General features: G+C 33.0%; 2 protein-coding genes and 1 long non-coding RNA gene across 6 annotated transcripts; 2 read left to right on the top strand and 1 right to left on the bottom strand.

Annotated features, from left to right (window-relative positions):
- Positions 1 to 1,788: 1,788 nt before the first annotated feature.
- Positions 1,789 to 23,312, bottom strand: LOC114760711 (hypoxanthine-guanine phosphoribosyltransferase-like). Of its 4 annotated transcripts, XM_028950011.1 has the most exons (5): positions 23,307 to 23,312; positions 20,317 to 20,323; positions 4,522 to 4,800; positions 3,571 to 3,735; positions 2,856 to 3,251 (listed from the first exon to the last, which is right to left on the bottom strand). In XM_028950011.1, exons 2-5 carry the CDS (start codon positions 20,317 to 20,319, stop codon positions 3,153 to 3,155), a joined length of 546 nt encoding a protein of 181 aa, XP_028805844.1. In that variant the 5' UTR covers positions 20,320 to 20,323; positions 23,307 to 23,312; the 3' UTR covers positions 2,856 to 3,152. The 4 variants fall into 4 exon arrangements, with proteins under 4 accessions (XP_028805851.1, XP_028805844.1, XP_028805837.1 ...); XM_028950004.1 differs by lacking the exons at positions 20,317 to 20,323; positions 23,307 to 23,312 and having other exon boundaries at positions 2,856 to 3,040; positions 3,130 to 3,251; positions 4,522 to 4,969; XM_028950018.1 differs by lacking the exons at positions 2,856 to 3,251; positions 20,317 to 20,323; positions 23,307 to 23,312 and adding an exon at positions 1,789 to 1,951 and having other exon boundaries at positions 4,522 to 4,975.
- On the top strand, positions 12,572 to 15,297 carry LOC114760731 (NADH-ubiquinone oxidoreductase 20.9 kDa subunit). Its single transcript, XM_028950026.1, has 2 exons — positions 12,572 to 12,783; positions 15,025 to 15,297. Exons 1-2 carry the CDS (start codon positions 12,630 to 12,632, stop codon positions 15,171 to 15,173), a joined length of 303 nt encoding a protein of 100 aa, XP_028805859.1. The 5' UTR covers positions 12,572 to 12,629; the 3' UTR covers positions 15,174 to 15,297.
- LOC114760741 (uncharacterized) lies at positions 17,536 to 21,403 on the top strand. The gene is made up of 4 exons (XR_003742084.1): positions 17,536 to 17,715; positions 18,179 to 18,237; positions 18,375 to 18,426; positions 21,288 to 21,403. It is a non-coding gene; the product is annotated as an uncharacterized LOC114760741 (long non-coding RNA).
- Positions 23,313 to 23,997: the final 685 nt, after the last annotated feature.

The following is a 23,997-nucleotide window of genomic DNA, read 5'->3' as shown; positions in this document are numbered from 1 at the left end:
CTTATATGTACTAAATCTTATATTCATCCGGTGCTAAATTTAAGACCCACATTGAAATGTAATTTATACTATAAAATGAGTCTTATATTTATGACTAGAGAATTATTTTTTCCCTCATATAACATAATTGGCCATGTTATGAACAAAATATAAACACAGCTTACTGTCAAATTTTCCTATTATAAAATTTATTATCTAAAGATATAAACACTTTTTAGTTTTGCATACATTGGAGATAAGTTGCACATAACCGAAAAAGAGTTGTGCTCGTTAAGAATAAGATCAGCATAGCCCCTGCGTAAGGATGACACGCACAAATCAAGAAATAAGTTACACTTGAATTCTTAGACAAATTTGAGTTATTTTTAGGTAATAAATTTTCCCAGGAAAGATTTTTCCAGCAGTTTTCACTTTTTTTTTTTTATCTGCCCCTAATGTCTAATCGTTTCTTGTTCGCATAGTTCTTTGAATGTTTTTACTCCAAGAGGACAATGACTATGAGAAACATTTCTTGTCCTTTTGCAATAGACCATTCCTTTGACCATATTTGTACTATACACATACACTATATCCATACTCAGCGCTGACAATGAACTGAAACATCTCTATGAAATATTTCTTGATGATACGGAAGGCGTGACAGATAAAGAAGAATAACTTTAAAAAGAGGAGCATCACTTGCAAAGCAAAAAAAAACAAAGAAAGAAAGAAACTCTCCAGATTTCATGAGAAGATAAAGAGTGAATCATTGATGTGTTAGAATAACATTCGTTGATCGACCGTTAGCTCCATTGTACCTACACCTAATAAAATATGTGAATTAAAATGTAAGAATGGTGTAATACAATTTTTTTTTAGTTTATTGATGTCAAAGTAAATGGGTCTTTTCTTCTTGGATAATTTTGTAACATGACTTTCTAACTTCATTCCTCTTAATTAGGGACCATGAATAAAGCATTATCAAAGCTAGATTTTACGTCCACGCGTGATGCATGAAGACATTAAAACTTCATTAAGTTAAATATTAAGTGGATGCTGACTTGACAATTTTACGGCAAATAATAATATCTAAAGGTATGACATAGGATTTAATAAACAGTTAATAATAAAGTAGCAATAACGATAAAAATATAAATACTTTTTTTTTTAATTTCTTGTACAAGGCACAAAATATTTCCAATATTTTAAAGATTGGAATAAACAATAACTTGCTTTGGCCTTATGTGAAATTTCAACTTTGGTCTTTTACACCTTACTCTTCAAGTGCTTGCCAAGTGATGCTCGGAGGTATTTACATCAGATTATTTTAGGTAATTTTGTGTTGTACAAAGCATGTGGAAAAAAAAAATTTATCTCATAAAGCATGAAAAAAAAAATTAAAATGATTATGGATGGAGTTTACCAAACAAGCATTTAGTCTCCCATATCTTCGGTGATTTTTTTTTTTTTTTTGAAGTGATTATGGATGGAGTTTACCAACCTAGCATTTAGTCTCTCATATCTTCGGTGAGCTTCTCAGCCAAATTGTGCCTTTGGCTCTTGGCAAACTACAAGTTACTAACCTATAATGGGTAACTATGGCCCTTCAAAATATTCATAAATGATAAACATATTTCATGAAGGACTTTCTACCAAAGAACCTTCCCTTCATGTTCAAGCAATGACACCAATAATAAAACCAAAAGTACATTTGCATAAATTTCTTATACTACTAAACTCTACTTACTAAAGCACAAACTCTCCCTAACGAAGCGACTAGTACTGAATAAGTTGGGATTGGGAAAGTCATTATTTTGAAGCTTAAGGGGGTGGGACTTCTGACTCCATTGGAGCACAATCAAAACCTCAGGGTCACCATTCTGCTGCCCCCAATGCATGTAGTATAATTCTTTATTATCTGAGCTTGTCAAATATGGAAACTGAGTTTTCCAACACCAGCTTTCTTCAGGAGCTGCACAATTAATGCGGAGAAAATATTTAAGTTCGACGAACCCATGAGCATTTCAGGGATGTAACTACGTATCCAGTTGAAATGAGACTGGAATGGATAAATTTAACCCTAATTCCAGAACTCCACAACGTTGCGCTTTAATCTTATCAAGTTTTGAAGGTCTCTAGTGTCCCCCCCCCCCCCGGGGTTATTGATTACAATATTATCTTTAAGGAGTACATACAAAAGGGAAGAAGCACCCAATACCTAAAACCTAAAACTTACATCAGCAAACAAGGATAAAAAAACCTATACAGTTCGAAACTAGCAAATTAATGCCTATATCAGTTCCTAAAGTGCCTTGGATAATCTTCTGCAAATTCAGGTCAGGAGAGCAGGCTATGAGACAACCATATAAGATTCCAGCAGTGACATTTGTCATGTCATATAACTGATGTCTGCAAGCTACGTAGTTCATGCTCATAGGGGTTTATGGATATGAAAGTCTTTCACAAACAAGAATATTTATGTCTGCTCTGTTGTCAGTGCACCATGAGAAACCTATCAAGCTCCTCTGAACAACCCATAGAGGTAAGTTTCTGCTTAACTCCATGATATGGAAAGTCTTTCACAAACAGGAATACTCATGTCTGCTCTGTTGTCAGTGCACCATGAGAAACCTATCAAGCTCCTCTGAACAACCCATAGAGGTAAGTTTCTACTTAACTCCATGAGGTAAAGCAAGTAATTAGTTTATGACGAGGCAGAATCCAGAAACGGTATGTAAGATAATCAGAAAGGGCATTTTGGTTTCTCTGTTCCCATGTTTACCCAAATTTTTTCATCCTTCAAAAGTCATTGACTTTCAGAATCTTTTTATCTTTGAAGGAACCTAATGCTTTTTCGCAATGTGCCAACATTCAAATATCAAAATAATATAGATCATAAACATGTGAAGGCCCAGTTTGAGAGTGTATTACATATTTTCATGCACGTTAAAAAGCTTCTTCAAGCTAATTCGAAAGACTGTAACAGAGTCCTTGCAAGATAAAACTACTGAGAAATGGAACTTTAAAGCTTCAAAGAACATTGTATAATTTCACTATATTCCTGAAAAATCACAGAAGGATGGAAATCCGTAACTCAATTGAATCAGAGAGGGTGAAGTTGAGGAAAATTCATTAGACTGATGCATAAACCTCGTGGCAGATGAGATATAGCGTCAACTGTAATGTTCAGGCTTCAAGACGCCAATATAAGGCAAGTTCCTATACAGTTCAGCAAAATCCAACCCATAGCCAACAACAAAATAATTTGGGCACTGCAGAGAAAGGAAACGTTTAACGGGATAATTTAGTAATAGAAAGGGCAATTAGGAATTTCAAAGCAAAAGGCTACAGAGCATTCAAAGTCGGTACTTTGACATGGTATCAATTAGGAAGAGAAAGAAAAAAGCTACAGAAGAAAATTTGAAAATTACAACGACTATGAAGAAACTATATACTACCATATTTCCAGCAAGGTAAAGGCCTGAATCATAGAGAGAAGATATGTACATACTTTGAAAGATATTTAATGACTATTGGTTAGAGTACTATACCTCATTGACCCCCCCAAAAAAAAAAAAGGGAGTACTATACCTCAAATCCCCTGTAGAATTTCCCCTCGCCAACTAGCTGAATGTTAACCTTTCTCCTTGATGGTTTATCAAGGAAAGTGCACACGGAGACAGAGGATGCTCCTTTTGCTTTCAAGAGAGCAATTATGCTAGATATAGTATGCCCCGTATCTACAATGTCTTCAACCTAATCATTTATCAACAATACAATCCCATAAGAAAATGAAGTCGGATATGAATGCAGGAGAAGGGAATGGGGGGATTAAACTACTAAAGGAACTGACAGTATAATTGCAACAGAGAGGGGGGAAATTAAGATATTCTCTGGTTCATTAAATTCTACTCCTTTTGGGACCACAATGACGTTACACCTAGAGATGAGAATCACTTCTGTTAAATAACATTTATCACCAGTAAAGGAATTTCTCGCAGACCCCCGGGGGGGGGGGGGGGAGACACGAACTCAGATCTCATATGACCAACGGAAACGTAATACAGAATGAAATAAACCGTTTTCTTTATCTACTAAGATGAAGCAACAGACACAAGAAATCTTTGGCTTTTAATTATTGTTTAGGAGTTATAATGAAGATTTTCTTAACTCTTTTTCTTTCTCAGATAAAGAACCTAATAACATTCCAGCCGTTATTTCGAATTAACCAGACAAATGACGCAAATTATCCTCACTATCTGTTGCTACCACAAATGTCTCAAGTTACTCTAATACTGTAAGTAATTTTTCTTCCATTTCTTCAAGTTGTACATTTTCATATAATGAACCTTCTGGGGAAAATATGGGACTTTCGAGACATGAGTTTGTAATTCTGAAGCAATACTAATTTCACCAAAGCGCCGTTCACGTGGGCCATGAAGAATTCTCTCGAAACACTTTTATCAAATCAACATATTCTTCGGTGATAAAAAAAAAACAAAAGAAAACTTTATTCACGCGACGATAAGAGAGCAAAAGTACCAGGACTACATGGCGGCCCTGAACGTCAATCTTCAAATCAGAGGAAACAATCGGTGCTTCATTGGAGCAGGTTCCAGAACCATAGGACTGAGCTCGAACGAAATCAACTGAAATGGGAAGGTCGATTTTGCGAACAAGGTCGGCAAAAAACAAGAAGGCGCCGATGGCCACGCCGACAAAAACGGGTGGAGGAGAGGAGGAACGAAAGTCGTCAGCGATTTGGGCGGCGAGCTCGGAGACTCGGCGGGAGATTTGATCCTCATTCCAAAGTATCTTCTCTATGTGGTTATCCAACGCCATGGAGCTTCGCCGCTCTCGCTTGACGCCCTTGGGCTAACCACTTAACAGTAACACCCGAAAAAGTGAGAATAGGAATGGCGTGGAATCGACAAATGCTTCCAAAGGCGGGCGTCTATCCCCCGTCATGCGAGGAGAATCCGTAGTACCGTTTTGGTTGGTAAAGGGAGCGGTTTAAGACTCTCGTCAGTGCTCACCACGTGAGTGCGAGGTGCTTATGGTTTTCAAATACCCCCTCTCGTCCTGAATACCCTCTCTGCTCACTTTTTTTTTTTTTTTGGACTCAACCCTCTCTACTCACTTTGATAAAAGAAGAAAGCCGTAAAACCAAATCATGATTTCAAATTGTATAATTTCTAAAAAATGGATTTTGATAAATAGATTTTGAGAATAAATTTTAAAAGAATAGATTTTGTAAAAAAAATAATTTTGATAAAGTAAAAATATTTGAGTAGTTGTTCTTATAATCATTTTTTTATATGTAAATTACTAAAAAAATGTAAGTTAATATGATAATAATAGAAAAATAGATCTTAATTTATATTTTTGTTTGAAATGATAAATTGCATATAAAAAATATAATTAATTAATATTACCTCTCATGTTTAATATAAGAGCTAATTGGATTTTTAATTTGATTTTGAATATAAGATTTTAATCTACTTTATCTCTTATATTTATCTATTTTTTATGTCCCAAACCATAATTTTATACCTTCAAAAGTTAAAAAAATTCGCTTTATGAAAAACCATGGTTTTAGGGGGTGTTTAGATAAATTCAAACTATGGTTTGAAGAATAGCTTCTGAGAAAAAAGTGATTTTGAGAATAGATTTTATGAAAAAAATAATTTTAATAAAAAGATAGTATTTGGATAGTTATTATCAGAAGCATTTTTTTTTGGTTCAAATTACTAAAAAGTACATAAGTTAATATGATAATTACATAAAAAATATATTTAAATTTATATTTTTATTTGAAGTTTTTCTATTGTCCCTAATATAAGATATAATTAATTAATTTGAGTAGATTAAAAGTGTTAGTTGAATTAGTTAATATGATTTTTTAAGACACCCTAAATATCTTTTTTAATTTCCTTCCTTCCTCCCTCTCCTACTTGATTATTATTGAGGAAATATCAATAAGGTTAATTTGAAAAAAAGTAGATAATCATATAAAATAGATTTTACATTTAAGACTAATATTAACTCTCAAATCAGGTTATATATTAAGGACCATAATAATAAATTTGTTAATAGTTTTTTTGCCAACATAATAAATAATGCATAAAAATATATTAACTAATTGTTAATATGTGTATATATATATTTATAAAATATAAGATTAAATATATTTTTAGAAAAAATGCTAATTTTTTTCAATAGAAAAATATTGTTTTAAGTGGGGGAGGAGAACTGGTCAAAAAACAAAAAGAATCAAGGAGAAGAAAGAAGGGGAAATGTGAAGGCATAAAGATTGACCATGATTGGGCAAAAAATTTCACTGACAACAACGTCCATATTCATTCAAAAAGCAAAAAAATTTCGCTTATGACAAAACTATGGTTTTGATAGGCAAACCATAGTTTCATGACAAAACCATGATTTCAAAAACTAAGAGGTGTTTGGATACTTTCGGGGTCAAACCTTGGTTTGAGCTCGAAAAGTACTTTTTCTAGGTTTGCTAAACACCCCCAAAAAAGAAAAACACATAGCAAGACCATACAACAAATAGATCAAACTAGAAAAAAGCCCAACCTTGTTATCAAAAGAAAAAAAAAACCCAACCCGAAATTTGGTCTGATTTTTAATCAATTGGGTTTAGCAATTTGTGGTCTAGGAAGTGTTTCGATTATCCAAAAAGTGCTTTTAAAAAATATTTTTTTTTGTAAATCGAGGCAACCTATTCTATTTATTTACTTCATATATCATAAAAACACTTTTAAAGTCATAGTTTTATTTCTATCTAAACACTCTCCTAATCCAATACAATAGTAACCCAAAGTCAAGCTGGGGTAGACTTGGTCTAACAAACTACTTAAGCCAGTCTAGGCAGTCTAAGACATTAATTTTCTTTTTTTTTTTAATAAAAAAAATCCTTTATGGGAACCAAGATTTCAAAATTCAAACTAATAAATAAAATTAGGACAATAAAAAGCCTGCGATCATATAAAAATCATACCAAAACATTTAAAATTAATCATAAATCTACAAAAATCTCCAACAATATTAAATAAAAATTAAAAAAAGACATTTCAAATTACAATTTAAACAAAACACTTGAATCAGACCAAAAGGTGGTCTAACCATTTAGTCTAGAACCTAGTTCAACTCGACTAACTAGTCTGGTTTAATTTGATCCGATTTTATCATATTGTTTATTTAGAGTGGATCGAATTGGACCAAACCAGATTACTTTCAGTTGGGTCGAGCTGGACCAAACTACTGGCTTTTAGCATATCCCTAGAATGTAGTATGGGAAAAAGATAAGGATAAAGAATATAAAATTAACGCTTAAACATCTTTAAGCAAAATCTTATAGAAATGACCAAACCAATTCTAATTTTAAAATATTATAAAATGGAAATAAGATTGTGGATTTTATGTTGAGGACAGGAGGTAATATAACTTTAACAGTTTAGAGGTAAAATTTTCAAGTAATAATTTTTAAAAGAATAAAAAGATAAAATTCAATATCAACCATTTAAATTTAATCTAAACGAGATGAGCTCTTAATACACATCCGAAACTCGTTCCTTAAAATGAATAGGAGTAGCGTGCAATGGACAATGTTTCCAAAGACGGATTAGTTGGCTTATTGCCGAAGCAAAAAACTTGGACAAAAATGAATGGAATGCAACCGACAATATTGAAAAATGAGGCTCATCTAGGATATAAATAGCTTGTTTTTATTTTGCACCGTCTTATCATGATCTTTGTATTTCTAAAAAAATAAAAATATGTCCGTTTTAGCATAATGTGTTGATTGTACACAAATTTTGATTTTGGACATTTTCTATCTCATAAGAAAGCTTGATAATATCACAAACGTGAGATCAATACATTTATGGCAGATAGACCTAATAAATCTTTAAAAAAATTCCATTTGAACTAAATTATCACTCCTATCTTTTGAAAACGATTGACATTTCTCTCACCACCACAACTTTGGTCACTTCATTAGTAAGGTAATTATATATTTATGGTAAAAAGATCATTTGAGATTAATTGTATATTTCATTATAGAATATAAATTTATTTGAGGCACAAATGTCAAAGTAGCAAGGTTTTAAAAACCGGACTGGACCGAACGGTCGGACCGGTCTAACCGCCACCCGTTCAACATTACGGCTTGGTTTATAGATTTAGACCGTCTGAATGGTTTACCCGGATTGAATCAGAACGTTGGGCCAGAAATCGGCATTGAGCCGGAACCCAGAACGGTTTTACAAAAACCGGGCAGGTGAAAGTCTCTTCCTTTGTTTAGAATCAGAACAAGAAGGAGGAGGGATGCAAACAAGAGGAAAAAAAGAAGGGAGTATGAGAGAATGACAACAGCCAACCAGGAAAAAACAATAAATCAAGTTGAAAACTAACAAATATGAAAAAATAGTCGATTTACCTCTTCTTCTCCAATAACGACAACAAAAGAGCACAAATGTAAAAGAGGTAGAAGAGGACGAAGAGAGTGAGATGAATTGAAGATGAAGATAGAGAGATGGCTGTGTAAATTGAGTGCTGTGGCCAATTGAAGATCATTGAGCAATTCGAATTTGGAACGGCAATGGAGGAAGTTTCTGGAATGCGTTTGAAAATGACGATGGAGAGAGATAAAAGAAGCATCTGGAGACTGGAGAGCATCGAAAATGTGCAAAGAAAAAGCAAACGTTTTGCTCTGAATACGGTACAGATTAACAAAGAATGTTTTATTTTTCAGTTTTAGTTTTTAAGAATATCCATAAGTATTTTCCACTTTGACTCTAAAAGAATTTTTAGCCAAAAAAAAATCTATAAGAATTATTTCCTATAATAAGTATTTATTTTTTATATTTATATTATTTTACATGTATATAATATTATTTTTATTTAATTATTATGTTACTGGTTCGACCATCGGTTTAACCGATCCAACCGTTTGAACAATGACCCGCTGTTCTTTCCGGTTCAACATCCGGTCCGGTTTTTAAAACATTGCAAAGTAGTCCAGAAAAAAAGTGCAAAACTTCATACAAAAATATTTGGAAGAATGACGTTTCAATCCTTTTGCTATCTCAAGATTAACAAATAATTTATACATAATCGTTGTGAGAGTTATATTGAGTAATTAAATTTGATACATGCACGCATTTCTTAGGGATATTTACCATCCTTGCATGCAAAATTTCAAATATTTGTTTGAATATTTTTTTCGGTAATATTATTTGTTTAAATTTTGCATTAATGGAGATGTTTGTTTGGCATGCACACTAAGTCCATTATTTCAGGTTAGCACATGCCGAAGGTGAATGACCCTACACGGATCTCATCAAAAGTCGGTGCATATTCAATCATATGTACTTTCTTTAGGTAAAACTAGGATATTTTGAAATCATATTAGACTTAAAGATTCGTCCTTTTTGGGTTGAGAGATAAAGAATAGCTCTATCCATAAGTGTGTTTCCTGAAATTTTTATTTGTATTTTTTTTCTTATGGGAGTGGTCATTATTATCTTAACTAACAGCTTGTTAGTCAATCATATATGCTTACTATTATTTTACTAATGCCTTATTCTTTTGTATAGCCATAGGCAACCAAAGATTTTGCAAGACACATTTAATATTGTAACATTAGTTAAGCATGATTGAGTTTGCTCAAAAGGTCAAATTTTGTACTTATTTTATTCTTTTGGAGTTAGAAAGTCAACACTTTGTCTGGCTTCAATACCTCAAATCTTTGATCATGATGGTCCCTTTTTCGAAGGTGATATTGGCTACATCAGCAAGCGTTGGGTTGAATTCTTTTTTAAGCTTCCACGAAAAATAGTAAGTCTGGCCTTCATATAGTTGTTGAGACACATTTTTTTCCTCCAATTATACCATCTCTAGTTTTAATTATAAGACTATGTTTATAGTCTACAAACAAAATTTTATAATTAAGACCAGAGATAATATTTTTATTGGCACGTGGTTCACGTTGGAACCTTGGTATAGTTGTTTGATTAGATTAGTTAAATTGGAATTTCAGCTGAAAGATTGCGTTGTTGGAATCCGATTCGTAGTTTATAAAGAATTTGAGAATATATATATGTATGTATGTATGTATTGAAAATTTGGATTAAGCATGTACTTCTCTGATCCTAAATATAAGACCCTTATACAAGTGTGTATAAGGGTCTTATATTTAGGATCGGAGGAGTATTTGGGATCGCGTGCGTCGAGGAGGGGAAAAACCAGGTTGAGCAAGGGAAAAACGGCATTGATCATGAGGAATGACATCAGAGATGCTTTTAGGAAAAAAATTCATTGTTACCGTGGAGAGAGGATGGAAAATGGGAATGAACAGAAAGATGAGGTATTTTAGTGTGTCCTAGGTCCTAACTTGATCTAATAATTTGATGTTTTTCCTGCAATAATTTGATGTTTATAAAAAAAAATATTATAAGAAGAAAATAACTAACTAATAAAATTTAATTATTTTAATTTTTTTCTTAAATTTATCAAACTGTATACCTTCAGTCTTTAATATAAGATTTAGTAAATCAATTTGAAGAGATTAAAAAAGATAAATAAATTACCTAATTATTTTATATTACATGATCTCTCTAAAATATTTATGTGTATCACTAGATTAAAATCAATTTATAAATCAAACAAATTAATTTGGAGAAAAACAATACCATTTTCAATTATTTTACATTGAACTTACTTTTTCATTACTTATCCAATCAAGTTTTAATTTATCAGACTAATTTTTATAAAGATCAATTCAAATATAAATCAAATTATATTAACTGACTTTTATCCTAACTCATGGTTGCAAAAATAAGATAAAATAAATGCCACTTTTGTCTAGTTTTGGACTTAACTTTGTCCATTTGTTTTCAAAGTTTTAGGCCATGATTTGCCGTTATCATAGGTGGTACTTGATTATTGTGTTGATTATATGCTTAGTGGAGCAAGGTGTCAAAAGATACTGTTATTCTTCACAAAGATGATGGCTCTTCCATGGTACGTGGAATCATTTGTCTCCTTAACATTATATGGAGAAAAAGAAATTTGGCTTTACACGAGGGTAATGTGATCCTCCGTTAGTCATAATCAATAAGGTTCTCAATATTCATTCCTCCCTTGCCTTGGCTTTTATGGAGCAAATTTCAAATAATAGCAGCAGTTGCCTAGTGAACCCTCTTGGTTCTTCTATTTCTCTTAATGGTTTAGGATGACACGTCTGCTTACGAGTATAACAGGCTGAGACAACATTATTGTCATGGTATCATCTGCCATCGTGGTTTGCCCTTGAAGTAGTTTTTGTGGAAGAGTTATTCCACGGATGGAATCTCTTTTATTGGTTAGTGTTTCAGAGCCTTTTTAATTTGGGTCCATGAAGTAGCATCAATACCTTTATTAACAATCACTTGTCTTAACAAAAGCTTTATCCATATCAGTTGGCAAAGGGCCGAACAGTCTTACAAATGGAGTGAGTTTGATTCCTGAGCTGGTCGAGATGCTGGGAGAGTCATATTCACAGCTAAGTAAACTTAGGAGATTTCTACCTATTGAACTAGGAAAAAAAAAGGTTTGCTTGTGATGCTTCTGTATCCTTAAAGACAGGTTCAAGTAGATCTTGAGTTAGTTTCTCTTTACCCTTGGATCATAGGTGATCCCGAACCCTTTCCTAAAATTTGTGTACCAAAAAAAAAGAAAAAAGAAAAAAAGCTTCATCCATTTCCCAATGGATCCATCCTCCCACTTCAACAAGCATAGGATTGCTCTTTCTTATTGCATGCCTTTAGTAACTATTCTGTCAAAGTTGTCTCTCTTGTCTTTTTTTTCCTTAGTTTTCTTCGCCATTTTGTTTGGGTGATAACTTTTTGTGTTATGTAAAACTCTCCTTTATTTAATATTATCATTTTCTCTTCTTACAAACAAAAGGGGAGCAAGGTGTTATAGTGAGAGAGTGAGCAAGAGAGAATGTGTGTGTTTTATAACCATCTGCATTGAAAGAAATCGAGTTAAATCCTTTTAAGAGAATAATTAAAGAACAAATTTTTGTGACACAAAGTCACGAACTTCAATTTTACTGGGTCAACTTCAATCATGACCGCGTCAATGAAGGGATCTTCACAAAAAGGTTTGGAAACTGAACACCGTTTTGCACTGAAATTGATTGTCAATTTGGTCCTCAGATCTATAAAAATAGTTTTAGAATGTTTTGGATCTTTAATACAAAAAAGTTCGTTTAAAGATGTTATTGAATGATAATTTAGTATTACTATTAAAATCACTTATAAATATATTTTACGTAAACTAAGATGAAACTCTTCTCACATGCTTATCTTGTATTTTATAAATTAAGATTAAAAAACTATTTATAAACTATTTCAAATATACCCTAAATATTGGAATATAGCCAAACAGAACATCTTTCAGAACATGGGCCTATAATGTTGTTTAGCCCATTTCCTAAAGCCCAAATAAGCCTATCTCATAAATCGAGGCCCAAAAGTTGCCAAGGAAGAGCAAGAGTAATATCCATCATCATTTTGTTGGGAAGCAAATAGTACAGTGAGCCAGAGGAGCAGCACGCCGGGGGAGAGAGAAGAAGAGCGAGAAAAATGAACACGGATATCACCGCATCGACGAAGCCAGAGTATCCAGTGATAGATCGGAACCCTCCTTTTACCAAAGTTGTCGGTAATTTCAACACTCTCGACTATCTTCGCTTCGTCACCCTTACCGGCGTTTCCGTCACCGTTGGCTACCTTTCTGGTATGTCTCTCTCTCTCTTTATATACATAAATATATATTTTCGTTTCATATTTGAAGTTGATGTGTAATGTTGGTTGGTAATTACTTTGCTTGAGTCCTTAACCCCACTGTGGAAGTGTCTGGTTCCTTTCAATTGAATCAATCCTTCTGGGGTTTTGTTTGAATTAATGGTTCTGTCAAGTTGAAGGATATTTGTGCGTTTTCGGATTTCTACTCTCTAGTTCGTACATTGGGAAGTATTGCTAATCGAACCTTAGATCCTTCAGCCCCATTGTCGTCCACCCAATCTTTTAGGGTAGGACTTTTGGAAATTTATAGCAAGGTTCCAATTTGAAACGTGAATTGGCTCTGCATCGCAATTTAAACAAAAAAGGATTGGGCTTGTGGAATTCATGTGGTGTTATGTGTGAAATGGAAATCTTTGTGAGTAGTGATCGGCCAGTTGATTCTTCTCCCTGCAGTTTGGTTAAACTCTATCTGTGTTGAATACAATATGTTTCTTATATATTTTTGGAAAGGGTATTCGCTTTCTTGTATTGACAAATAGCAGATAATAATGCTACTGATAAACTATATGAACATATTGTTTGTTACTTGAAAACTCGATAGGAATTTTACCGGTTGTTATTGCTTTTCCCTAGTTTAATTGACTTTAGATGATATCACTTGTGGTTAAAATTGCATGAGAGAATTTCCTTCTGACCCTTATAGTGAGTGTAATTTCACCTGTATGCTAAAAATATTGATTAATGTCACAATTTGGTAAGGGGATGTGCAGTAACCAGTGGGAGGACTATAGTGAATAGGGAAATGATACTTGTTCCTCGCAATTATCATTCTCATGCAACTAATTGATTGAATTCACCTTTATGTTAATATTGCGGGAGGTCATGTAGTTATCAATTGACGTGGTTAACTTGCATTGTGGGCATCTTTTACAATTTTTATATAGTTGATTAGGATCACCCATACCTATAAAGGTTTATCAAACTGCCACTGTTTATTGTGTATCTGTTGATGATTTGACTTACTGGACTTAATCTATAAATTAGGGATGTTCTTTGTAAAAATATTTTATGAGGGTTCATAACTATAATTAAACACATGTCTCTAATATTTTAAGTTTTTCTGTTCCTTCTTGATCTCCTCTCTTTTAATAAAGAAGACATAGGCATATGCTGCACATATATTGGGTACATGGATATCCTTAATTTAAGATGAATTTGGAGATTGGCACAAAGTTAATATTTGCCTGACTTCCCAGTCACTGTTGCGTGCTATCTGCTATCTTTAGAAAATTCAACATTTAGTTTGAGAATAGGATGCTTGCCGGCACTCCGCTGGTCAGTTCACGGGTTCTTTTACAATGATGATGTGATATAAGAAATGGGAATTTTGTAGACTTAAGTACTTCTTTATCCCTTTCTTTCCTTCAGGGCTTTTACTATCTAAAACTTGTTAATATTGTGGTTAAAATGACTAACGAAACTTTCCTTAATGCATATAATTTTAGTACTAGTTTGTTTTTATATTTGCTTGTTGATGACAGTTTTGCATCTTTCTGTCACAAGCGAGAGATTATTGGAACCTAATTTGAAGGTCTTGGCGGGGCAAAAAAAAAAAAAAAAAAAGGAAACAAAGCAAAAATCCACAAGCCTCCTAGCAATTTGAGCGTGCTATGCTCTCCACGCAGATGCTCACATGTTCCTTGCCTCTCATTGACTCCATCACACAATATATTCCCTAATTTATCTCTCACCCTAACATCATACCTCACAACCCATATGCTAGTTACCAGCTTGGTCCATTAGTTATGGACCTATCAATGGTTAATCATTGTTGAAGACTTCAGATTATTTTTACATTCTTCCTTCCAATTTCTATTTGTCATTTTTTTGCGCACTGCATTGATTGTTTTACATCGACCAGGTTTTAACTAATTTGGCATAACTAACTGAGATTTTGTTCAATCTGGACTTGTTGACAAGATTTTAGACGTTAGAAATTAAATCCCTGAGAAGATGTTGCTTCAAAGGTACTCCATTGCCTAAGAATGCACTTAGTTATTGTTTTTACTCCTTGCTGATAAATTCTCTCGGGGCATCTGAATGCATGGTGGAGATTTGCTTATGCTGTGAAATTGAATTCGCATATTCTGAAACCAAGTGAGATCCTGCATGATTTGGTACTAAAATGGTATGTTTATTATATGGTTAAATCCGTTTACCCTTTTTTGCTTAGGGATCAAACCTGGAATCAAGGGTCCATCTATGGTGACTGGGGGTCTGATCGGGTTCATGGGTGGGTTCATGTATGCATACCAAAACTCCGCTGGTCGGCTTATGGGTTTCTTTCCCAATGATGGTGAAGTAGCACGTTACAAGAAATGAGAAATTCCTCGATTTAGTACTTATGTTTTCCCCTTTTCTAGTGGATGTAATATCCGGAACTTGATGTCAACGTTATGGTGATCGAGAATGATGAAATTGTCATTCCTGTATTTCATCCTGTTCATGTTTTCAGTTTGTTCTAAGGTTAGAGCAAAAACCTGTTTGACATCACATTGGGTTGCCGCTGAGTTATGCTACTCACGTCACAGAAAATTGTTGTGAAGGTTAACGGTAGTTTGAATTTACTATGTTGAACTTGTGAAGTAGGCCTTTTTTTTTTTTTTTTTTTGGGAATAAAAAGGCTGTGTAAAACACGCAGAGAGTAGCAAGGTACTAATAGTTTAGGACTGGAATCTTGGATGAGAATGTACTCTGCAGAGGAAATTGCCATGATAATAACTTCAACATCCATTTATAATGTAAAATCATAGTGTAATGGTTGGCTTCTTTTGATATAAAATCATACGAAGTAGTAGGCCTTTTATAGTATATAGTGAATCTTTGAGGCTATCCTGTTGGTAACTGTGTGATTGAAAAAAAAAAAAAATCAATGACAACCTATGGCTGGTTTAATACTTTAAAGTAAAAGATGTGATGAAAAGTAAATGATATAAAAATAAAATCTAGTGCATTTAAATCTTTTCGAAATACACAACTAAATAGGATGTTGGTGATACATCAATATCAATTGTAGTGGCTATGTAAAGCCGCAATCTGTCATCAAGCTGTTTAAAACTTATTTATGCGTAAAGAAGTCGTGTTGGTAGCTTCATTTACTCTTTTTTTTTTTTTTCCCCCGGTCAAAGTATTGGTAAGCTTTCTTCACAGAAAGAATTGAAATTTCCAATTCTTTTTTTTCTTTAAACGGTAAACTTATTCATGCATCTCCGTCGATATTTTAGCGCAGTTTCTTATTACGGGAAATTTAACGGGTCTAGATTAACTTGAATTCAAGCCAGAGGCATTCTCAAATTCAAACTCGAGATCTTGATTAAGTTGGGATAATTTTTTTAACCAGTTGATCTAAGTATTGGCGGTTATTTAACTACTTTATTCATGATGCAAAGAATCCCTTCTTGTAATAGACAATAACACTTACTATATGGTTTGCCATAAAAAAAATTAGTAATTCAATTACTTCCGATACATCCTTGTCAACATAACGGGTAATATAATGTAAATACCCTAAATGAAAAAAAAAAAAACTACACTATTCAGTTTTAAAAAAAAGAAAGAAAGAAACTACACAAATTTAGAGTATTTTTTAGGAGGAACAAACACCCAAATCTGATATCATGCAAATTTTATATACATGTATCATTCTCACCAATAAATTTTAACTGATACTATATTTCCCAAAATTTCCAAAACTTAAAGTATAGAATTGTTGAATCACTCAAATTAAAAACCTATTTTAATAGGTAGATGGTGAGTGCCGAAAAAAGGCAAAAAAAAAAAAAAACAAATTGGACTATTTTTTTTTTGACTTTGAAAAGAATTGGACTATTAAGCATTGGCTAAAAAAAAAAGAAGCACTGGACTACTAAAATGAAGAAGAAGAAGAAGAAGAAAAGTGTTATAAATATTAGAATATGTGGCTGTCCATAAATCTTCTACCTTTCATATTCTATACTTCATAACCTCTCCATTGAATAGTTTTTAAGAGTTTTTATTCCATAACTTAAAGGTTATATGTACCACACTTATGTGAATTACTATTGATATTTATTTTATGTAACCCTTTGTTGAGTTTTGGAGTCTATAAATAGAAGGCTATGTATGTACATTTTGATCATCCAAATGAACAAGAATACACTCCTCTTTCTCTCAATTTCTCTCTTATCTTACTCATCTCTTTCATTCCAAATCTTGTTTATATTTCTGATTTTCATAACAAAAAGAATGATTTAAATTGTCCTGTTTGAATTAAATTAATGATCCCCTCCAATCTTTTGCCAGATACGTGGCACAGTCTTACACCATCAATAATTTCAATGGCCAAGATTATACGATAATTTGAAGTTTGAGCCCAGTTGATCAAATTAGAATTAGATTTCAGGTGACTGTTTCCTATAATTTGAATAAAAAATAGCCGTTAACTAGAATTCGAATTCAGGCGATTTGTTTCCTCTAATTTGAATAAAAACTGTTAATTAGATGATTGATTTTGAGAAGTCAGTCTCTCAAAAATTGTAACGTTGATATATATGTAATCTACTCTTCTTTTACTCAACGGTGCTGTCACTGAGGATGCTACTCCTGAGCCACGGCCGTAGTTGCTTCGCCTCCGCCTGCGAAAAAGGATTCCGGAATTGGTGGTGGGGAAGTAGTTAACGCATTCATCGGCAAGGGTGCGATGAGGAAGGTGTTAGGTGTTCCAGGTCATCGGTGTGGTCGTTCATGATTCGAGGAGGGGCTTGCCTCTGATCTTAACTGCGCTTGAGGTTTAGAGCAATTCGATTCGATTGACGTTGGAGGTGACTCAACTTTTGGGTTATATATGAACGAAACTGAAGGGATCAACCTTGCGCCTCCTATTATCGTAAGTCTCGATTCACATTCCATTCCTAGATTGCGTTGTGGTTACTGTTTTTCGAGTTTTGTAATTTGCTTCCTCAACGATGGTTTGGGTTCTTAGGAAATTTCTGCTTTCTGGTGAGTTTCTGAATCTTTAGGCAAATGCATCGTGAAGCTTTAGGCTTTTAGCATGTTTCGTAGATTTGAGTGTATTTTCTTTCATTAGGAAATTGACCCAAAACCGTGTATCCTTTTCTTTAAATTTGCTCTGAAGTTACACTATAGAATAGTTCGAAAATCATTATTGTTGATTGTTTTGTTAGGGAAAAATAAATTAAAGCTTTCTTTCTGGTTAGGATTCCTTCCTGACTTAAACGTCTATGTGATGTTTGATATTGAAGTCTATTTAACGTCCCAGTTTGGGCTTTGATTTCTGGATGTGGTTCTGATTCTATTCACCTGGTTATATCTATGTTTATTTTGTCTAGCATTTAACACCTATCAGACATCGGATATGGAAAGCCTATTGACCACAAGGATGAAATCTGTAAGAAACCTTATTATATCGGTATATATCTATCAAAAACACGAGTTAGTTGTTTTATCTTGTTATTAAGGTGCATTTGCTTATTTTATTGTCTTGCATTCTGTTGAAATTGAGCATTTCTTGCCACCCATTCATAGAGAAAGCTCCTGCTTTTGTTGAGAACAACAGATCCTTCTTGCATGAATCAAGGTATCTTTTCTTCTCCTTCTCACTTTTTTTTTTCCCCCTTGATAAGCCACTTTTATTTTCAGTCTATTCAATGGTATTCTCTGTATGCAAACTTGAAAAACAAGATATGATGATGATGTGTGTTGATGCTTGAAATTATGTGCTTTTAAACAAGAGGTGGAGAAACCTTGTGTTAAATGTATTTGTTATATGATTGTTTGTTTTGTCTGAAAAACATTAAGAAACAACTAATGTAGTATAAGAATATTGTAATGACAGTAGATACTAAGTCTACGACATTTATCCAAAAATCAAGAAATGAAACTTCATTTCCAATCAGTGAATGTTTATGTTGTAAAATAGCTCTATTTAGTCATGTGGCAGTAATTATTTAAATTCCTATAGTTGCACAATAAATTTTGTACTGACATTTAGACTGGGATGAAGTTCATATTGTTAGTAGATTTTTTGAACAAACGTCTACCTCTACTTGCTTAACTTGTGAAAGCAATTAATATGACAATTATTTTGCTCATTCATGTAGTTTATGCACTTTAGAGTATGATTTCATTCAGGATTATGCGCGTATGTTTATCACTATTTTGCATTTTTAACTAAAGCTTTTTGTATGCTTTTAGAATACCTTGTAAAGAACAAAAATATTCGCAAAGAAGATTTGAATAATTAGCTCAACAACATAATATAATTCAAGTTCAAAGTAATTTTGGAGAAAAATGAACAATAGAGGTAAAATTCCTCAACATAGAAAGCTCTGTGAGGTAACATGCACTTCAAAGTGATATCTCTGAGATTCATGGGAGGTAAAAATGAACAATAGAGGTAAAATTCCTCAACATTGAAAGCTCCGGGAGGTAAAATGCACTTCAAAGTGATATCTTTGAGATTCGTGGGAGGTATGATTGCACACAGATTATACCAAATTAGGTTTATCTCAACTTGAGGTCTAGAATCACCCAGGTCTAGGAAGTCCTGTGAGGCAACATGCACTTCAAAGTGATATCTTTGAGATTCATGAGAGGTAGGGTTGGAGACAGATTATACCAAATTAGGTTTATCTCAACTTCAGGTCTAGAATCACCCCGGTCTAATTTGCTAGTTTGTTAGGTAATAGCAGAGATTCGGTTTTGCCTTCTATACTGGAGATTGGTCTACCATACCATCGGCATTTTCTTTAAATTTCTATTGATTGATTGTGCCACATTCGAGGACACTCGAAAGTTCGGGAGGTCCAGATCCGCTGTTCTAGCATCAACTCTTCCTTTTTTTAAAAAGTTGAACCTTCTCAAGAAAGAACCTGTTAGCAGTTTCGGTTTGGTCTAGTCTAGAATTACTCTAGTCTAGTCTGGGAGAAGCATTGAGAATAGATCTAGGTCGGGTTTGGTCTCCCATACCAAAGACTGGCATGCCGGACCATAGTTTTTTTCTTCAATTTTTTTTAAAAAGCTATATTCTAAGAGGTTTTTAGTGAAGAATCTATTAGCAAGCAGTTGGGTGTGAGCTTGTGATAAAATAAAGAGCAAGCCACTACTAGCACGCTATCATGGTGATGTAAAACAAATTAGGGAAGAAGAGATCATAAAGAGTAGAGAAGGGGAAGAAAAGACCGACAAGAGGAAGCAAGCCCAAAGAAAATTCAATATTCAAAGCCAGGTCTTATACTAAAATAATAACAAAATGAAAATAATAACAAAATGAAAATAATAACAACAACTAATTCTAATAGTGAAAACACTAAAATAATGATAGATCCTAAATAATTCAAATATCCTAGAAATATAATTAAATCATAATTATTTCTTCCCATATCTCATCATTTCTCTCCCGCTTGAAGAACTTGGCTTCGAACGAGCTAAAAGTGATGCACAAAGTGAGAGAGTTAACAAGCTTCAGCATGGCGCTTCTATCTGGAAATCCTTTCTAACAGGTGATCTAAAACAAAGAAGAAGAAAGAGGAGAAATACAAATCAGAGGAGAGAAAGGAGAAGAGATTGAGAAAAAAGGCAGGTAGATGCAGAAGGAGAACTGAGAGAGAAATTGTAGTATGAATAATTCAATCAATATTCGAAATCAACCGTAATTGACAATCCTAACAATACTTATAGAGTAAATAATAATAAATGCTAATCCTAATCAGAGTCTTTCAATAATAAAACAACAATAACTTAAAATAATCCTAAAATAATAATCTAAATCATATCCTAGCAATAAATCTTAAATTTAATCTAATAATAACTGTCCTTATCCCATATTCCCTCATTTCTCCGCGCTTGAAAAATTTGGCTCTTGACAAGTTAAAGCTGTTGCACAAATTCTGGAAGGGAAGGGTAGATAAAGAATTTAGCATAGTGCTTCGAACTGGAAATCCCTTCCAACAGGTAAGGTACGAGAAAAGGAAACCTTGGAAGGAGTGAGCATCTTGAAAACCTTTTTAATAGACAAGATATTGTGAGAGTGACTCGTTCAGCAATAAGGCGATCTTAGGAGCTATAAGTTGCAAGCAAGGCGACACTATAAAATGTTTAAGTTGATTCTTGCTAGCCATAATTTGAGAAGAATCTTGCACCTGTGCCAATTGAACAACCTGCTGAGCATTATGAATGGGCTCTATGTAAGTTGTGGGCCTTTTATGTTTAATGAAGGAGCTTTGACCTCTGTTAGTTTAGTTATTTGAAGAGCCCATTTCACTTGATTCTTTGAATTATTGATGAATTTCATAAGCTTATCAATTCCCTTATTAACTCACTTTTCAAACTTATCGAGCACATAATCACATGTTTGCTTTCAGTAGTCAAGTTTTGCTTCAAACTGTTCCATTAGAACCTTGCAAATCACGACATGCTCATAACAATAATCATATGTAGGATCAGCATAGTGCATCAAGTTAGCATATTGATGGATAGTGACGCTTCCTATAAGGTACTCTCTATAATTCATACTTAGAATTAAGCAGCATGATAATTCTTTTCTGATTATTCTTTTCTTGTTCTTCCTCTTTTTCTTTTCTTTCTTTCTTTTTTTCCTTTGTTTTTTTATCTTCCTCTTTTTCTTTTTTTCCCCCCCTTTTTTTTCCTCTTTGATAATTTATTGAAATGTTAATGACATAAAATTTTGCATGACTACTTTGGGTAATGATCCATTATTGTTTGAAAAATTATAAAGGAGCTAAGAAAGCCAAATCCAAAATCAAATTAGGCTAAAAGGGAGTACATTGCCTAAGTATGTACTTTGCCTATGTGTTTTTGTGTTTTTTTTATACTGTATTTATTTTAGAACATATTCAACTCATTTATTTTTTCATGCAACTATCTACAAATGTTAATGACATAAAGTTTTGCTTAGGGAGAGGCTGTTTTGGTGATGATCCACTGTTGTTTGAAAAATTATGAGGGAGTTAAGAAAGCCAAATCCAAAAATGAAATAAAAAATGAAATCCAAGATAGCCTAAAAAGGGAGTATGCTTGCTCCAATAGTAAGTATATTGCCTATGTTCTTACACTTTTTTCGAACTATATTATTTTAGAACATATTCAACTCATTTATTTCTTTTCATTAAACTATCTCACACACTCCACCTTTCCCTCTCTTTCTCTTCATTTGTCCTCACACACTGCCCTTCTCTTTTGTTCTCATACTTGTATTCTAAAATTTTTAATTATTTAACTATAATTTTTGATGTTACTTACTAGTGTAAGTTAATGAAATGTTCTAGAAATATAAGTTTTTTTAATTTAATTGTAGAAAACGGTAAGTTAAAATGATATAATTAAAATGTTAAATGCTTTAAATTTTATCACTTGGTATTTATATTTTGAGTAAGTTAAGTCGGGATCCGTGTTTTCTTATATGAAAAATGACAGGAAAGTTCTTAAGATTTAAAACACGGATTAAAATATCTAAAATAAAAAATCTTAATATTAAGTACGTTGCCCAAATTTCAATCTTTTAAAAAAGACAATTAAATGAAAAATTTTCTTAAAAATAATATTGTAAAATAGAAAAAAAAATTGCATCCTTTATATTTTTAACTATAAATATATTTTCTCTACATTTTATTAACTTATAACTATTGTCACATAATATAAAAAATAACTGAAATCAAAATTTTTAGAATATATGTATGAGAATAAGGGGGAGAGTGTGAATGTAGATAGAGAGGGAAAAGGTGGAGCTTATTCTAATCACCTCATTGTGATTAAAAGGGGGAAGAGAGCTTTTTCCCCTCTTTTTAAATAGAATGCATTAAAAAACATAGAAAAAGTGAAAAGTGCACAAATGAGGCGCACAGGTAACTTCTTCGGCTTGAAATAAATAAGGAAAGGATATATATTTATTGAAAAGGAAAAGAACATTTAAAAAGGTTTTAGCAAGACCATTCTCTATCCACATGGAACTCTCTCCTACAAGTGAAGCAAGACTAGTCTCTGTAGCTGACGAAGTTTTTCATTGGCAAACCCAAAATGCAATATGTCAGAAGAGAATTTTGACAAAGATTGATTAAAAACTTGATTTATTAACTCTCAGAATTGATACTCTGACAAGTAGATTAGATCAAGTTTTTGATCAGGTCAAACAATTTTATATGACTCTATCTTCTTAAGCTTATCAATTGGATGCAGATTTGAAATGGTTTATTGAAGGACTAGAATTTACCCAAGAATTGTCATAGATTCGAAGGGATTTACAAAGGATTGAGCTGGATATTGCAAAGGATCATTTACAAACCATCTATGAACCCTATCCATCTTATCTTTTAAGTTTCTAAATTCCTGTGTATTCAACATCATCTGTTTCTTATCCAAAAGAATCATATTATAGCAAGGTTTTCAAAATGTCTTATCCCATTTTAAAACAATTAAGAAAACCTCAACTAACTCTTCTACTTGTATAACCAAATTTTCTTCCCGGACCACCAGTAAGACCTCCTCATTTCCCTTTACTAGAAAATCCTTTTCCACCCTCACCTTTATATACTAAACCCACTGGACCAGCACCATCAACTCCTCCATCTTCTCCATCAAAACAAGCTTTACTTCTAGATAAAGAAATAACCATTCAGACAGAAGTGGGATATTATTTGTGATAATGAGTAAAAAGAGTTTATTAAACTATGAGTGAAATCTAAACTAGCCTTAAACCTATCAGACTTTCTTCTTCCTTTATCCTACACAGACTTCCTTCCCCTGTTTGTAGAACACTCTCCAAAAAGATTGAATATCTAATCGAGATAAATTACTTCCTAAATATATTAAAATTCAAAAAAATAGATCTATCTCTTTGTAGCCCTTATAGTCTTTATCATCGTACCAATTGTGTCACTAGAAAAATCAGAAACCTGATCTCCACCAGAAGGCCCCATGTAAAAGAGATTGTTTAGACTATCAATCTGGACAACTGTGGTGTCCCTGCCATTTCTTTTGAATAGTATGTTACTCTTGACATAGCTCAACTTTTAATTAATGAATGAAAAACTCAGGGTTATATACATCTCACACTTCATGGAAGAAAAAGATTTCGGTTACTACTAAAGTTGCTCTTGTTGATACTATCTATATTTCTTATAGTAATGCTTTG

This window comes from Neltuma alba, unplaced genomic scaffold (genome assembly GCF_004799145.2).
Source record: "Neltuma alba isolate B1F8T4 unplaced genomic scaffold, ASM479914v2 tig00001640_pilon, whole genome shotgun sequence".
NCBI lineage: Eukaryota > Viridiplantae > Streptophyta > Magnoliopsida > Fabales > Fabaceae > Neltuma > Neltuma alba.
Note: the sequence above shows the minus strand (reverse complement) of the source record. Positions and strands in the feature narration are given on the sequence as shown.

What these genes read in the sequence shown, in the direction of transcription:
- LOC114760711 (XM_028950004.1), bottom strand. Translation starts at nt 4,821, where the DNA reads ATGGCGTTGGATAACCACATAGAGAAGATACTTTGGAATGAGGATCAA. An exon ending in AGGGCCGCCATGTAGTCCTG is followed by an intron (nt 3,736 to 4,521) that starts GTACTTTTGCTC and finishes ATAAATGATTAG; the next exon opens with GTTGAAGACATTGTAGATAC. An exon ending in AATTCTACAGGGGATTTGAG is followed by an intron (nt 3,252 to 3,570) that starts GTATAGTACTCC and finishes CTTTCTCTGCAG; the next exon opens with TGCCCAAATTATTTTGTTGT.
- LOC114760731 (XM_028950026.1), top strand. Translation starts at nt 12,630, where the DNA reads ATGAACACGGATATCACCGCATCGACGAAGCCAGAGTATCCAGTGATA. An exon ending in CACCGTTGGCTACCTTTCTG is followed by an intron (nt 12,784 to 15,024) that starts GTATGTCTCTCT and finishes TTTTTTGCTTAG; the next exon opens with GGATCAAACCTGGAATCAAG.